The sequence below is a fragment of the Staurois parvus genome, unplaced genomic scaffold (genome assembly GCF_062004578.1).
Source record: "Staurois parvus isolate SC_StPar_1 unplaced genomic scaffold, SC_StPar_1.0 ptg000133l, whole genome shotgun sequence".
NCBI lineage: Eukaryota > Metazoa > Chordata > Amphibia > Anura > Ranidae > Staurois > Staurois parvus.
The window spans coordinates 8352137-8369400 of NW_028317929.1; the positions used below are offsets into that span (position 1 = coordinate 8352137).

General features: G+C 39.5%; 1 protein-coding gene across 1 annotated transcript in view; it reads left to right on the forward strand.

The window, feature by feature from the left end:
* The window catches only part of PRELID2 (PRELI domain containing 2), a 145331-nt gene extending 134238 nt beyond the window's left edge, over positions 1-11093 (forward strand). Inside the window, exons 5-6 of the mRNA XM_089673021.1 lie at positions 3926-4031; positions 9657-11093. Coding sequence (XP_089529147.1) covers positions 3926-4031; positions 9657-9713 — 163 coding nt within the window. The 3' untranslated portion in view covers positions 9714-11093. The remainder of the gene's footprint in view (positions 1-3925; positions 4032-9656) is intronic.
* Positions 11094-17264: the final 6171 nt, after the last annotated feature.

The following is a 17264-nucleotide window of genomic DNA, read 5'->3' on the forward strand; positions in this document are numbered from 1 at the left end:
GAAATTACATTTCTGGGGGTGTTCTGCTTGTGTAGCAGTTGCATATTGTATGTATGTACAGTGCCTTGAAAAAGTATTCACACCCCTTCAAATTTTCCATATTTTGTCATGTTACAACCAAAAACGTAAATGTATTTTATGTGATAGACCAACATAAAGTGGCACATAATTGTGAAGTGGAAAGAAAATGATAAATGTTTTTCAAATTTTTTTACAAATATATGAGAAATGTGGCGTGCATTTGTATTTGGCCCCCCTGAGTCATTACATCACTACATTGTGCAGAAGCTAGTGTCTAAATGAAAGGATAATTTTTGGTTACGATAATGTTAATCAAATTCTGCCTCTATTTTACCATGCTTATTACTAAATCGCACTAGTTTATCCATGGTATTTGTTCCCTCCCCCTCTCTATACCGTTCAGTATTCTGTGGACCAAAAGGTGATGTCAGAACTGCTGTTGGCACTGTTGCTCCCAGAGCTAAAGGGCACAGTTGCAGTGGCCACCAGTGGGAGTCTCCCAGCAGCCAGCTGATCTCAGTATTTAGGGTCCACCTCATACTGGCTGCTAGGAAGTAGGGTTGTCACCTCTTCCCCTTAAAACAAAACACATTAATTACACAGGTTCTGAGGCTAATTTAATGCAGATAAGGCACTAAGTGAGTTTAATTACCACCTTAAAGGATAAGTTCACCTTTCTACAAAAAATATTAAATGCACATTTTTTTTTTTTTGCAGGTGAAAAAATGTGCATTTATTATTTTTTTGTAGTAGGAGCCTGTAAAGCAGATAGCTGATTCCATGCAGGTCTCCTGCAGATTGTCAGTGTATCTGCTTGCTCGTACATCCCATACAGTCAGGCTGATACTATTGCCAAGAAAACTCGATGCACAGCACTCACAGTGCTGTGGCTGTTCATTGAGAACTACAAGCCGACAGCTGCTAAGGCTGTTGGGACTTGTAGTCCATTCATTCACAGGACACTGTGAATGAATGATTTGGCCGTGTGGCGGATCCCTGCATGGCCACACTGTCTTTGAAAAGTGACAGCTAGTATGGGGAACTTCTCTCCATATTGCTGTCATGGGGGGGGATCGGGTGGTGGCTGCAGGATCGGGAATATGTTACATGTTCCTGCCTGAAAATGGGTGGAACATGTAACATGTTCCAAAAGTTGAACTTATCGTTTAATCAGCCACAGAACCTGTGTAAATAATGTGTTCAGTTTTACAGGGATGATGTGGCAACCCTACTGGGAAGATAGAATATCTCTTCCTTAGTTGTTCTTATCTGGGCTTCAGTGATTTGCCTGCTAGCCAGATAACCGCCTGCTAAATCATCCTTATCCTAATTCCTGCATGCACCTGTTCTATATCTTGTATCTTGTATCCTGTTCCCCCATCTCTGCTTCCCTTGTTCCCAGTTCTGCTCATGCCCTGTTTGTCAACCTCTTTATTTGTATATAGTGTATGTATATAGTTAGGTTGTTGGTTTGGTTTTACTTCTCTATCATGTTTATTTTTAACTTTTGCTTTGCTCATGGTCTGTTGGGTCTGTGTGTATTAAAGCATAAGTTCAACTTTTAATCATACACAGTCTAATTTCAGTTTTCTAAGTGTAGCTACACAGATCTGGTTAGTCCTGCTGCTAGATGCCTACTTTTGGTATCCTTTACAGGTGGTAACTTCAGGGCTGATGGGACAGTGGCTGTCATCTTGTACCCTGCCTCAGCACGGCCAAGGAGAAAAAATATTTGTCATCAATGCCAGAGGGCATCCAATTGCCTTAAACACTATACAGTTGGCAGTGTGATAAATACAGTAAGCTTGTTTGTGTTATCAGTTATGTATGTGTCACCAGGGGTTTTCCCATAAGTACACTGAGATTAAAATGTAATTTTCCAACTTTGGTACTACCTAAGCTGGCTGTCAATATTTCACTGTCCGCTGTGGTGATTCTAAGCAGTCATTGTTCTAGATCCCAAGATCATTATTTCATTCAGGGAGGGGAGATCTCAATTAGTGTCCATAATTTGACTTCAGATTTTGGAAGGCCAATTCATCTATTGTCAGAAGAGTCTGTCTTTTATATCATACGCACTTTAATTAAACTCCCATCTGGAAAACAATTAAGATAGATCTTCTGTACCTAACTAGTCAATAATTCAGCAGATGAATCTCATTAATAGACTTCTCTCCATGACTCATGGAACAGGGCTACAGGTTGGGTTATACTACAGAGATCAATATTAGATCAATATGTCCAGTAAATTTCCATTTAGACAGCTCTCAGTGAAAGATAGATAACTTGTGTTGATGAATTTGCTATCGTACACTGGGGTCTAAAGACTTGCTGGAAAACTGAATATTTAAAGCTATTTTTATATTATTGTGACAATTCTTTGAGTTCATAAATTACACCATTGTACAGGAGTGATGAAAAAGACACTAAGGAAGGCCATAGCTGGTGAAAACTTTCTTTCCTGCAACCACAGGTCACAGTCCATGTTGACAGGGGAATCCCTCCCGCCAAGCCATTGTGTAAATAATCACATGTAAAATCCAGCAAGCTGGTTCTACCCAAGTTGATTGATCAACTTGGGTACATTCAGCCTGGCCATACATAGCTCTAATCTCAGCTGGTTCCTGCTGAACTGGCCAAGATTTGAACCATCTATGGCTGGCTTAACAATTTTGGCATCCATCAAATCCAAATAAAAAAAAAAAATGCTGATCGTATTGATCTGTAAGTGTAAGGAAAAAAACCTGGAGAATTACATTACAAACCTATCCCTTCTGCAGTTTTGCTGACCTTCTGACTTCAAAACTGGGGCACTGACCCAGACCAAGTCTGCAGAACAGTTTTGATTTCCTGATGTACCTCTTTTTTTTCCAGGTTGGTGTTTTGAAGGAAGAAGGTCCAAATGATGGCCACGAAACTTACTTTTTTGGAAAGAGGTCATCAATGGCAGTTATATTTATTTCCAGAAGTGGTTTATATCTAAAGAATAAGCACTTAATACGAGACCTAATTCAATATGCGTGCAAATGGCTTATTAGTAGTAATCTTGTTGTGACAAATGACATACCATAAAGCGGAACTTCTGGTTCATACAATAGCATTCAGTAGTGTAGCAGCAAGCTTAGATTTAGGCAGTTGCTGCTGTATCCTGTTGTGAAGACTAGTCGCCTCATTCTGCTGTCTTTTCTGGCAGACTTGCCACTTTACCACTCTCTAGTAGTTCTAATTAGTTGAACACTGTTAATGCATTAGCACTACCTGCAGTAGGAGAGTCCCAGCTCATAATGCAAGACAGCGATCCATGGGAAGGAGCTAGTCAGGAAAAAAGAGTAAACCAAGCCCGCTTCTTCTATTAGTCAAGTGTTAAGTATCAATGAGTGGAATTTCTACATAGAGACTATCAAACAAGTTATAAGCAACACAGTCAACGTGTTCATGGATACAAAGTCCTTCATCTGTAGCAGAGGGAGTGAAAGAGGGCTTTACTTGGCTTTTTTTTTTTTTACAGATGTCTACCAAAAACAAATCACAGTGCAATTCAGCCAGAAAAAAAAAATGCCTCTCCCTCAAGTACCAATGCACTTCTGGACATTTTATTTATTGTTCCCTTTTTTTTTTGTGCTGGTTTTTTTTTAAATGAAACTACCCTTTGAAAATTTCCTTTATTTTCATCAGTCTGAGGTGTGTTATAATAATTAGACTCAAGAATATTTTTAGCAAAATGTGTATGACCTAGTTTTGATTTGTGCTTACCAAAATGTGATGTAATCCATCCTATACACTGGAAATATGGAGCTTTTTACAGTATTCTTCTGCCTGGCTTACTCTTCCCTTTTTTACTAACTTTTGGCGTTTAAGGTAAAAACTGCAAAGCATGTAAATCGTGTATTTCTTTTCACTGTAGGACAGAATTTATTCAAAGAGGGACCATAACAATCACTGGAGCGGGATTACTCAATCGTGTTCTGGAAACCTTTGCGCACACATTTTTAAAACAAGGAATCAAAAAGGTAGTGTAATAAACCTATAAATAAATACATACTATATATACAAATTTCAGAAAATGTTACTATAGCTTTATAACTTACATCGGAAACATGAAACAATAATGGCCTTCCACTCCAGGGTATCCAAATACATGAGATTATGATCAATTGGCTGATAGTGGCATGGTCGAGCAACGATCTTACATATGTAGGTTGCCACTTTGCCTTCCTGCTGGCTGTCTTTAGTGGGATATAGCAAATGAACATGTTAGAAATCCTGCCTCAATTGCTACAGTTTTCCTGCTGATAAGCTACTGCCAGAAGCCTCTATTGTGCTGTAAGCGCTGCCATTGATGGCCTTAGTTCACATGAGTGGATTTTCACTACCACATTATGTTCTCATCCTTTTCCCTTAATTGAGGGAACGGCAATAATAAAATGCATGTTGTGTAAAAGAATGGAAGATGAAAACACTGCTTAAATGAGAGGAATCAAAGACACTCAATAATAAAAAAAAAGTATAACATGAGCTATTGAAAAGCTATCTGTTTGAAGCATTATAGCTTAGAGACAAAGACTTTTTTTATGCTTAATATGTGCAGTACATCAGTGTAAGAAATGGTTTATTAATTGAATTAACGTAAAAGAAAAAAAACTTTAGAGAACGTATAGTGTAAAATTTTAAAGAAACTGACTTGCGATCATGGGCACTGGAATTATGCGGACACTAATCTCTTGCTCAAATGGTCAGCACACAGACAATACACCCACACATTGCCTGTACTCACGGTGGACTGTTCTCACTGCTGTTTTGTGCACCAAACAAGGTATTGTCGTAAGGAGAAAATAGTAAAATAGTAAAAATAAGGGCTTCTGTCTGACAGTCTAAAGCTGGCTATACACTGAATTTCAGCCAGTTCCTGATGAACCGGCCAAAATTTGCTCTGTGAGTGGCCCTGCTGCCATCTACTGCCTGACTTTCTTTGATTGAAAAGCCTGATGGAAAATCGCCAACATCCCCCTGCCACTGCCTTCCATGCTCAATTGCAAATGCAAAAGCACACATATATAGTAACAATTGCATCACCCGTGAGGTATCGCCAGGAACATAAGAGTGAGAGCAATAATTTTAGAACCAGAGCTCCTGTTTTTTACACTGGTACCCTGTAAAGGCTTTTAATGTGTTTCCTATGAAGATTTTTAGGTACTGTAGTTTATTGCCATTTCACAGGCGTGCAAGATTTTAAACATTGACATGTTTGGTATCTATTACTCTGCACAACATCATCTTTTATGTTTTACCAAAAATTGGGTATGATATTGTGTTCGATCGCACTAAAATGCATTTAAGTGTATTTCCTGAAAATTTGTGAAAACTGCAAGGCCTCCACTTTTAGAAAATTATATCATGAAAAATTAACATATATGTGAAAAAATGTCAAAATTGTCCTGGACAGCAAGTGGTTAAAGGAGTGAGGTGGCAGAAATTCAAGGGAGAGCCTAATGAGCCTTTAATGAGCAGCGTGTAAAATTTATGTAAAATAAAACTCCATAAGAGACACTGGGGGGGAGCTATTTCAGACAACTCACAGCAAATACTGTAGTTTGATTCAAACTTGTAAAATGATACGCAGAGTGAAAGTTTGAATATAGTTGGTTACTACAATCTTGCCCACATCTTCTCCAAATCGCTTCTAGAACTGAGTACCATTGTTGTTTTGAAGAATAGCTTTAAAGGACCTTTATATCAAATTTAGTAATAAATAATAGAAATGAATGCTGCTTTTTACGAATTTAGATCCAGTTAAACGATCTCTGATAAGATAACATACTAATGTAGTAATAATGCTAAAAAAATGCTAAATGAAGGACTCTCAGGTATTTCTGTTGAATATTAAGTGGCTATTATTCTCTCTGCAAATGAATGTTATGGTGATGGCTGTCAATCACGCAGGCCTTTCAAGCTTTATCTGCAAACGTGGGAAGCTTAATGGGTAGGTAAAAAAGTGGTCTTGTATCCTTGTACTTACAAGCATCACGGCACAAGTATTGCCAATTAAATGCTTAAAACATGATATCCTGCAGCTCAGATCAACGTGTTGTGAATTCTTTTTTTAGAACACTATATGTTGATTATAATCCAATTCTTTGATTTCTTAAGTAAGTTTCTGCTATTGCTTTCTCTGCTAGTTATAACTTTTCTATTTCTTAGCAGCTGTGTCCTTCAGAATGTTCTAGAACAGCATATTTTGTGCTGTTTTCGAATATATTTTGACTTTAGTATGCCAAAAATACTATCATATTTGAACAGTACAGGACACAGGCTGGTTATTCATAGATTCTGGATTATAGCCTGGTACCTTCAGGTGATTGGACGCTGGCAAAGCTTATGAAGACACTCCTCCTAGCCATTCCACTATAATCCTACCCCAATTCACCCTTGATTTTTTTTTTTTTTTGCTAGTGTCTTAAAGTGATAAACCTCTTCCTTGTGGAGAAATTACTTTTCGCTTAACTACTTTAATATTTAACTTCAAATTCTTCAATCAACTATTCACTGTCTTCTTACAACAACAGAGCTAGTGCATCTGGTTTGGTGCAACCTTGAATAAACCTGGGAGCCTTCCCTGTACTGGCCACGGGGATGGCCAGTAATGTTGTAAGCACTGGATCATGCATGGATCCTGAGCTCAGTACTTGGTGCAATGTGTGTAGATAGCCACAGAGTGCTATATAGGTCCATGACCATGGTCCAATCCTGTGAAACGGAGACCCTGAAGTCCCCTTCAGTGGTATTCCACCCTAATGGGTGAAGCCAGGTCCTTTTATAGGGACTAGAGATATGGAGATAAGACGGGTCACTCTGTTTATTGAACTGCTGCTATAGCACCACAGTCTTTATTAGTATCACACCACAGGCCACACACTTCACTGACACTTCCACCTAGAATTCTTCATAAGTTACTTGGGTACTACTTCCCTCCCTTTTGCCACAAGGACTTTTTTTTACAGAACTGCTACCATTCACATTGCTGTTTTCCTTCTCAGGCACATATACCCCATTTCTGCACAGTACTCGGAGTACCCCACAGGGGAATACCCCCACCCATAGCAATCATAGAAACCAGGTAAAAGTGAGCAGGAGCAAAAGCCCAGACAATTTGCCAAAGGGCTGTACAGCATTTGCATACTTCCATTGTACTGTTACAGGACACGATTTAACATCATTCTCTGCATCCAATTCTGACTCTATCTCAGGCACACAACAAGCAGCCTACCTGCCAAAGGCACCTTTTTCTGCAATTATGCCAGACAAATAATTACTTTAATACAGCCATCACTGTCCAGGGCTCAAAATGCCAGATTCTTCTCTAGCGCCAACGTTTCTACATTCTTCGAGTAGCACGTTAGGTCTGTTGGCACAATTCAGTTCTGTTGCACAACCTTTTCATTCATTGTTTGGGGACATCTCAGGGGCCTATGAATATCCAACCTTTGTTCTGTACTATACTGTTTAGATAAACCAATTTTTGACTTGCCTGTAAATTTGATATCTTGGAGTGCAATTCAGGCCACAGGCTACCCTACCTTCTATTCCCAGGTTACTTTGCATTGCTTCCTACAAAACTAAGGATTCAAGGTGTGGGGTAGTGTCTTAGGGGAGGTGCCCAGTGGGCTTGTCCTCAAAAACTTTGCCAGTGTCCAGCCTGTGTCCTTTGCTGTACTCCAAGCTTTGGAATTTAAAAGTAAGTCAAAATTAATTTTATGCAAAAAGTAATACACTTTTGTTTGGTTTTTTTTTTTTTGTTTTTTTAGCAATGCAATTGTACATTTTATATTGGCTTAAAGCCCAATTCCAGGCTAGAGAGCTCTGCTTTAGAAAAAAAAATCAGTATTTTTGTATCTGTAATCTAACTTATTTTTGGTGTCTTAGGATAAGTTTGGTGCTTTCCAAGATCTTCTTCGCCTTTTTCTTCCTTTGGCAGCGGGTGGATTCTAAATATTGCAGAGAGTGATGCTCTCTGCAGCATTCTCCTGTCAGCTGAAAGTGGTGGGTGGGCTGAGCTTTGATACACTGGGCTCAGAGGAAATGGGTTAAATGGTGCTTGGCATCATTTAACCCAGAAAAGGAGCATTGGCTGGGAGCCAGAAAAGTAAGTTTGTGGGGAATAGTGCCTCCGGTCAGGTGAGAATAGCAGCTGGAGCTGCTTTTTTATTTTTATGAACTACTGGGAATTTAAAATTTTTCATACTTACCCAAGCTGGATTTGGGCTTTAAACTAAATTGGGACTATGGAATCTCCTTTGAATATAGACCCTAGATATATGGATACCGTTTTCTGGAGATTCTAGTGCAGGGATAAGAATCACTGGCCTACACCAAATATATTTAGGAACATTTTGGTAGTGCAAGCTGAAAACAGGGCAGTTTGTGCACTACAAAAACTCTGGATGGAGTCATTTACCAGTTCATTCATCAATGACCATGTGTTTAGGAAAACACACATCACATAATGTTTTCATTGCTGATCTCTCCTTCTGCAAATTTTGACCCTCTGACTGAAAAATTTCATGCTTGACTGATCTGCATACATGTTCTGGATTATGGAGCCAGTGGGTCAACATAATGGCCAGGTAATTAGCATGTTCCGAGGGAGCTCAGCAATTGCAGCCATCATATTTCTGTAATAATAGGCTTCTTTTAATGTATTCACATAAACCATTATGGAAATGCAATCTATACACATAAAGATAAACATGGCAACACAAATGTAATATTGTAAAACTGGTTTACACATTTTTTTATGGACTGTAAAGTAGATCTAAACTCTAACCAGGCTACATTTAATTTTTTTAAATACTTTATAACAAACTGTTGCCATTTTTATTTTTCACCTTTTTTATATCCTTTTTCTGCATCTTATGTTTTTATGCCATGATCACCAGGCATCATTTCAATCATTTAATTGAATTGATTGAAAATCTTTTATGTCATTTGGTCAAAGCCTAAGTTTTAGCAAAAAAAAAAAAGAAAATAAGGGACATTACTGACAGTCAATGCCATGTGTATCTTCTGTTGCTGGCTGCTGCTTTAGTTGAAATGTTCCACGATCTGACCCCGAAGCCCCCCCTCCCCCACCCTCACTGCTGTAATCTTTTGGTGCAGTGGTGGTTAATAGAGCCAGGGGGCCTGTAATATGCACTCATCTAAAAGGACAAATATGTCCACCCTTTCATCCCCTCCCCATTCATAGAAAAGCTGTGTTATAACTAAAATGAATGCAAAGTGATCCATAAATGGAGGACAGGTAGATTAATGAACGGTCTGCCTCCATTCATAGATCAGTTTTCATTCATAGAAGCTAAAGTACAGCTTCTATGAATGGAGAAGGAGGGCAAAAAGGACAATCCCTACCACACCGAATAAAAGGGTGGCAGGGGTGGGGATTTGGTGGATGGAAGATTGTGCTGTCTGTTTTTTTGTGTTCTTTTTTTTTTTTAATTTTTGGTTAAACTTGGGCATTAAAGCTTATGAGATTTTAGTGGCTAGATTTTGATCTACTTTAAGGATTTAGGAGAGAATGCATTCTACGCCTGTGACTGATGGCATGTAAGAACATGTACTCTAATATTGTGCTTTCTTCACAGAGTATTTCCATCATGGAGATGATTCTTCAGGAAAGATATGGTTGCCCTTTTTCCTAACCTGCGTCGGTTAGCACCTTTTTGAATTAAATGACGGGGCAGAAAATCATGCAGACTACTTTCTCCTATGGTATTTTCTAAGGACTTGCATATGTTTTCATTGCCAAAGCACTCGTGAAGTTATCTGTCTGTTTTTATTGGCTCTGTCACCTCTAACTTCCCAACTGCTATTTACAATTTCGCCAGTAAGGACTTCAGAGTGCAGCACAAATTCACATACACTTGAAGAATCCATGAACAAACGGACAGAGCTATGCAATAAGGATCCGTCCAGGAAGCAAAATCTGCCATGTTTCTCCTCAATGCTTTTATCACTGTTTCTGTATTTTGTCTTTACAAGAGGAACCTCATACGAGTACTGTGTGACTGTTACACATTCCAAGATGAGTGATGCAAAATTAGGTAAAAAAGGCCTGTTATTCAAGAACATAAACAGAGCACTTTAAGGTCAACTTCATCTTTGGTGAAGAAACATTGCTTGAACGGAGACAAAGGAAAGCATAGGATTAGGCTGTTTGTACCCAGAGTTTATTAAAGGACAACTTCACCAAAGGTTACTTGTTACATAGCACAAAAAAAAATACTGTGCAAAAAATGATATACAGCACTAAGGTAACACTCACACAACACGTGTTACAGTGCACCATAATACACAGTAATGCACTCTATTATGGAAAAAAATAGTGCATGTCCAATACTTAGTCTGTTCTAGCAACCTATTCAAATAAATTGGCTGCCTTGAAGCAACACACATAGGGGGAAGATTTACTAAAACTGGTTCACTCTGAATCTGGTGCACCTGTGCATGGTAGCCAATCAGCTTCTAACCTCAGCTTGTTCAATTAAGCTTTAGCAATAAAACCTGGAAGCTGATTGGTTTCTGTACAGAAGTGCACCTAATTTTGCACTCTCAATCTTAGTAAATAAACCCCACAATGTTCGTTAATTCAATGGTATAAACCTGAAAGATCTAAATGGTTCTTAATAGCACTTCTCTTTTTGTTCATATAAAGTCCAATTAAATTCAATTTTTTTTTTACATTTTACAATGATATGGTATAAGCATTGTGAACCTTGAGGTGTTACTGTTCGAGTCTCAGGAACACAAACATCTTGCTTGATCAAGTACTATCTGTTGTTTTTAATTTTCTATTCCCTTTAAATTTTTATGAATGTGCATTTTAAGTAAAGCCCTGGACAAAACTTTTTTTCATTGATTATAGAAAGGAGGAGTTAGATCAACCTTTCTCAGCCTTTTTAAACAGAGGCAATCTTAAAATAACTTAAAGGTCACAGGGGACCTCTGTAGAAAAAATTATTTTATCTCCATCCTGGGGCAGGAACATAATAAGTTGTTGATTAAAGGAATAAATAAAATAAGCAATGTGGTGTTCTTGGCTTATTTGACATCCAAAGCTGCTTTATACAACAAAATTAGCAATAAAATAATGGGGGATGGATCCACCTCCATTGGTCATTTAGACAATTCTCCTTGCATTGGCGGTCAGAATGCCCTATATATTACTGGTCAGTAGGAGGGATACCACCCTTAAGGGTCCGTGCACATGGCCATATCTGTCCATATATCGAGAATTCCAGCATATTCCCCTGACGGGGAGCCCACAGTTTCTGTGTACAGCTTCCTATATAAATCAATCGCTATACGTATGTTTACCTGTGCAAATGCATATACAGTATGTATGGGTATAAAACCCTTTACGCAGATTTCTGTTAATTTGCATATATTTGTTATGCAGGTATTTGCCTATACATTTGTATAGCTGTGTACTGCCCTTGACTTCTATAGGTGGCTGTATGCAGCACCTTTGGGCTCCGTGGTGGCGATTATATTAGAACACATCTCTGCACAACTTTTGGCACTATGTAAATCCTGTATAATAGTAATTTATGCTATACCGCCACATACAGCCGTGTGCATGAACCATAAGGTGAACAGTATTTAAAAACAAAAAAAAACATTTTATTTAATTTCTTCATCCTCCAAAAAGTTGGGACAAAGAATTACAAAAAACTTGCCATGCCTCTTACTAAATACCTTAAACAGTCTGCTTTCCAAAAGTGGTAATTTTGGGGGTATTTGTACTGCCCTGGCATTTTGCCCCTCAAGAAATGAGACTACTAGTACATTAGGACTGATCAATTTTCAAATATATTTATACCATAGTTTTTGTAGGCTCTATAACTCTCACACAGACTAAATAATCTACACTGACTTGAGTTATTTTTACCAAAGAAATGTAGCAGAGTACATTTTGGCCTACATTTATGAAGAAAGATTTGTTTGCAAAATTTTATAACAGACATGTTTTATATTGTTTATATATCAAAAAATAAACCCCAGTGCAATTAAATACCACCAAAAGAAAGCTCTATTTGTGTGAAAGAAATTATAAAGAAACTTGTTTGGGTACAGTGTTGCATGACCGAGCAATTGCCAGTTAAATTAGCACAGTTCTGAATAGCAAAAAAAAGGCCATGGTCATGAATGGGGTAAAACCTTTTGGAGGTCAAGTGGTTAACGAAGAACAGTCGCAGTATATATTATTTGATCCAGCCCCCAGGGTAAAATGTGCATATAGCACTTTGTCTCACCTTTCTAGGAGTCGCAGAAGCTTTGATTCCGTATGTGACAGTGTACCCCAAGCTCCGCCTACCTATTTCCAACCACAATGTTTCAAGAGGATGAACGTATGGTTGACAGCACTTGTATAGTCCTCCATGCTCTTTCCAAACACAATTAATGTCTCTCTGAATGCATGGGAGGAGGCATTTCAGTATACCACTAAACACAGGCATGCTTACAGCAGCATTTTTCCTGTTCTGCTCTCACGTGCCCTGACTGTTTACAAGCTTGGAGTAGCAGTGGTGTCAGAATTAGGCCCCAAACTGCAGCACAGTCCAATAGTAAAGTTAAAATCATTCATGAAAGCATTCTAACCTAGCTGCCACTCCCAGTTTGTAAACAGACATGGAAGCACAGGAACAGTGCTGCTGTGAGCATGCCTGTGTTCCGTGGTAAACTGACACACCCTCTTTTTTTTTTATTAGGAAAATGGTGGACGGAGCTTGAGACATACGTTCACATACTGGATCTAAGTTTTTAGAGCTGACAATATCTCAATCACTGAGCTGTGGCTCCAGTTCCCCTAACCTTCTACAGTGCATTCTGGCTCCCATCCTCTCATACATGCCAGTAGTGCCCCTCAAACCCCCAGTTCTCTTGAGAGCCCTTTTTTACAATACAATGAAAGGTCCACTTCGAGTGTTAGTAGAACTAACACTGGTCTTACACTTTTTTATTTGAAAGATGTCTTTTTCTGAACTTTGCTTTATTTATTTTTTGCTGTGGTAAAAACCTAAAAGGACAAGGATGGAAAATTTTTGTCGGGGCTAATAGGAACAAATTTCTAATTGTTGAGTTTGCTTATGTGCATGCACTTGTCAAAGTTAATGCAGAAGTAGTACGATCGGTCTGCGAAAATCAAGACATCGAAATGGTGCTTGAACCATCCATTGGTCAGATGGGTGATTTTTATACTTTCTCATTTGAATGTTGGAACTAAATTCTACAGATGTAAGACTAGCTTTAGCTGGAACAGAGGTTTCCAGGGGATGATGTTTTTGGTGTGACTCTCCATCCATCCATCCAGGGATACAGAAGTGCCTTTGGGGATACTTTGCATACATTCAAACAGTGCAATAGATTGTTGTTTCTCAAAATCTTGCATTGTGAGAACACTAAGTTTCAAGCAGCAGGGTAGCACCTAAAACATGCCTGGATCAAAAATGGAAGCATTGAATTAATATGCTACATAAAGGAACACTTTTTAATCGGAGTATAGCATCAAGTCATTTAAACTCCTGGGATATTGATCTGGTCAGTTAAGTAGCAGAGGGGGTTGTTAATCAGGTTCAGCAGCTTTGGTGTTAATGAAATTAACAGGTGCATTTGATGAGACGACCCTCAAAACAGGAATGGTTTTACAGGTGGAGGCCACTGACCTTTTTTTCCCTGCTCATCTTTTCTGACTGTTTTTCACTAGGTTTGCATTTGGCTTGGGTCAGTGTCACTACTGGAAGCATGAGGCATTACCTGGACCCTACAGAGGTTTCACAGGCAGCCCAACTCTTACAGGATGGCACATCAATACGTACCATTGCCAGAAGGTTTGCTGTGTCTCCCAGCACAGTCTCAAGAGCATGGAGGAGATTCCAGGAGACAGGCAGTTACTCTAGCAGAACTAGCCGTAGAAGGTCCTTAACCCATTAGCAGAACTAGTATCTGCTCCAGTATTGTGCAAGGAGGAACAGATACTGGTCCTGGAATGGATTTTGAGGGGAACTCCCACGCCAAAATGAAATAAAAAATGGCGTGGGGGTACCCCCCAAAATCCATACCAGACACTTTTCCAAGCATGCAGCCTGGCAGGTCAGGAAAGGGGGGACAAGCGAGCGCCCCCCCTCCTAAACCATACCAGGCCATATGCCCTCAACATGAGGAGGTGCTTATTAAAAGAAAAAACTAAAAGAATGTCCCCCGCAGTAGATCCAACGTCAATTCTGCTGAGCCGAAAAAAAAGAAATAAAAAGGTTACGTTCCCTACGATGGCTGCCAGCCCTCTGCCTCTGAGCTGGCTTGACAGTTCTTAAATATGTAAGGGGCGGGGCCACCCGGGGACATCACCCGAGTGACCCCGCCCCATGTGACCTATTTAGGAACTGTCAAACCACCACCGGAGCAGGCAGAGGGCTGGCAGCCAGCGTCTGGAACGGAACCTTTTTTTTTTTTTCCTTTCCTATTTTTGGGTCGGCAGCGGCCATCGTGATTGATGACAGATCTACTGCTGGGGACATTCTTTTAGTTTTTTCTTTTAATAAAGGACTTTTCAAAGACAGTGTCCTGTCTTTTTTCACACTACACTGTTTTTTGTGAATGAGTAGCGGTAACCGGCCAGGGTTCTGGGGGAGAGGCTCTTGTCCCCATGGGTACAACATGGGTACAGGGTGCTTTGGGGGGGGCACCCCCCATGTTGAGGGCTTCTGGCATGGTTCGGGGGGGGGCTGCTCGCTCATCCCCCCCCCCCTTTCCTGACCTGCTGGGCTGCATGCTTGGATAAGGGTCTGGTATGGATTTTGGGGGGGACCCCCACGCCTTTTTTTTTTTTTTCTTTCTTTCTAATTTTGGCATGATAGTTCCCCTCAAAATCCATATCAGACCAAAGGGCTTGGTGTGGATGGGAGCAGGGACCTCACGCCCTTTTTTTATTTACTATGGTGCTGGTTTTTAAATGTAATTTTTTTTTTTTTTTTTCTTCACTATAGCTCAGAAATTCAGCTGTCACTATCCCCCAGCTAAAAGTTTTCTTTTAGTTTATTTGTTAAAAGAAACAATGTTTCCTGTAACTCCAGGGAAAGTGACAGCTAATCTTGTGAGCTATAGTGAAGAAAAAAAAAAAGCCAGCAATTGCATTTAAAAATCAGCACCAACATACACTTCGTATTGCAAAAAACTATTTGTAAAAAACTTGTAAATCGAGGTATTCTTTTCAATGGATTTTCATTCGTAAACCGAAAATTGTGTTAACCGAGGCATTCATAAAGTGAGGTACCACTGGATACTAACATTTATAGGTAAAGTTGATCCAGGGATTATCTGATTACCTTTTGGGGGATCAGGAAGGAATTTGTTTCCCTGCAGGAGCAAATTGGATTATGCTTTGCTGGATTTTTTCTTTTTTTGCCTTCCTCTGGATCAACCGTGGGTATAGGATTATAACTTTTTTTTTTTTTTTTTTTTTTTTTTTAAATGGTTGAACTGGATGGACTTTTGTCTTTTCTTAGCCAGGCTTACTATGTAACTATGGAGGGACGCACAGACCCTCTACAGGCTAGCAATGGCACCCTGACTGCCATTAGATATCGGGATGACATTTTTGGACCCATAGTTAGACCCTACGCTGGTGTAATTGGTCCAGAGTTCCTCCTGGTGCATGACAATTCCCGGCCTCATGTGATGAAAGGATGAAGGAATTGATACCATTGAATGGCTCGCCTGACTTAAATCCAATAGAACACCTCTGGGATATCATGTTTCGGCCCACCGATGCCGCTGAGGTGCACCTCAGACTGTCCAGGAGCTCAGTGATGCCCCGGTCCAGATCTGGGAGGAAATACCCCAGGACACCATCCGTCATCTCATTAGGGGCATGCCCCGACGTTGTCAGGCATGCATACAAGCACAAAGGGGGGGGAGGGGGGGGGCTTATACACACTGAGTACCATTTTTAGTTGCTGCAATGAAATTTCAGCAAAATGGGCTAGCCTGCTACATCATTTTTCACTTTGATTTTTAGGGTGCCTTTGAATGCAGTCCTCTGTAGGTTGATAATTTTCATTTCCATCAAACAATGGGGCATTCTTGCGTTCCTAGCACATTATCCAGTCCATATCAGTATAGATATCCAGCATGATATTTTTCCCTGATGTGTTTTTCAAAGTGTTCCTTTAATTTTTTTAAACAGTGTACATCTGCCACAGTGGGGGAGTATCACAAAAACTGAAGTACATTTGAAACTTTAGCCCAAAGCATCAACTCAACTTTTTCTCAAAACAAAAAACTTTGTTTTGGCTCTTTCTTTACGTTGGCTCCAGTTTTTCTTTTTTTGCACCAAATATTATAAATCCTACCAATTACAGAACAGATGTATTTACTGTTGTATGTATGTACGGGAACCAGGAATTTTGCACCAGGGCCCCTGGTGAGCCTTGAATGGTATTCATATATCCTTTTCAAATATATGTACTGTTATTTCCTGCAGGAGAGGGGCAAGAACCACAGTTCCTACACGATACTCTATATGTATGTCATGGTTACACAAGGTTTTTGCTCAAGCTGCAATAAAAAATGGGCATAAGGATTAAAGTGGGTATGGCTTTAGAGGCTCCTACTTTACCACGTCATGAAATGTCTTACTACATTAGGTGTGCTGAGTTCTACAACAACCCATGGCTGCAGGGGGGCCTGCATGTATGTACTGTATGTATGTCAGAGAGTGACCTAGTAATACTGTGTGCAGTATTTTAGAAATAGTTCATTCTTCCATGTTTGTATAGCAAGGGGAAAGCAATCCCTATTTAAGTCCACACTGAGCTGATACAATCGTGTTTTTTTTGTTTTTTTTTATGCAGGGTTTCAGGCCAATCGTAGATTTATTTGTTTATAGAGTTCAGGCAAAGATTCCATATCTTTACATAACCAATATATATGTAAAAGACTGCCATTATGCACAAAACCTTTTACAAATGTTATTTGCAAATTCTAAAATTTTCCAGAAATCAAATGTACCATCCATTCACAAATATGATGTACAGCAGTGGATTTTGCACAACTCTCCATTCATTAATATTGATCTTTTTCCACTAGCACTGTAAACCTTGCACACCCTACAGCACAGGTGTCAAACTGATGGCCCTCCAGCTGTTGCCAAACTACAAGTCCAATGCGGCATTGCAAGATTGACAGTTACAAGC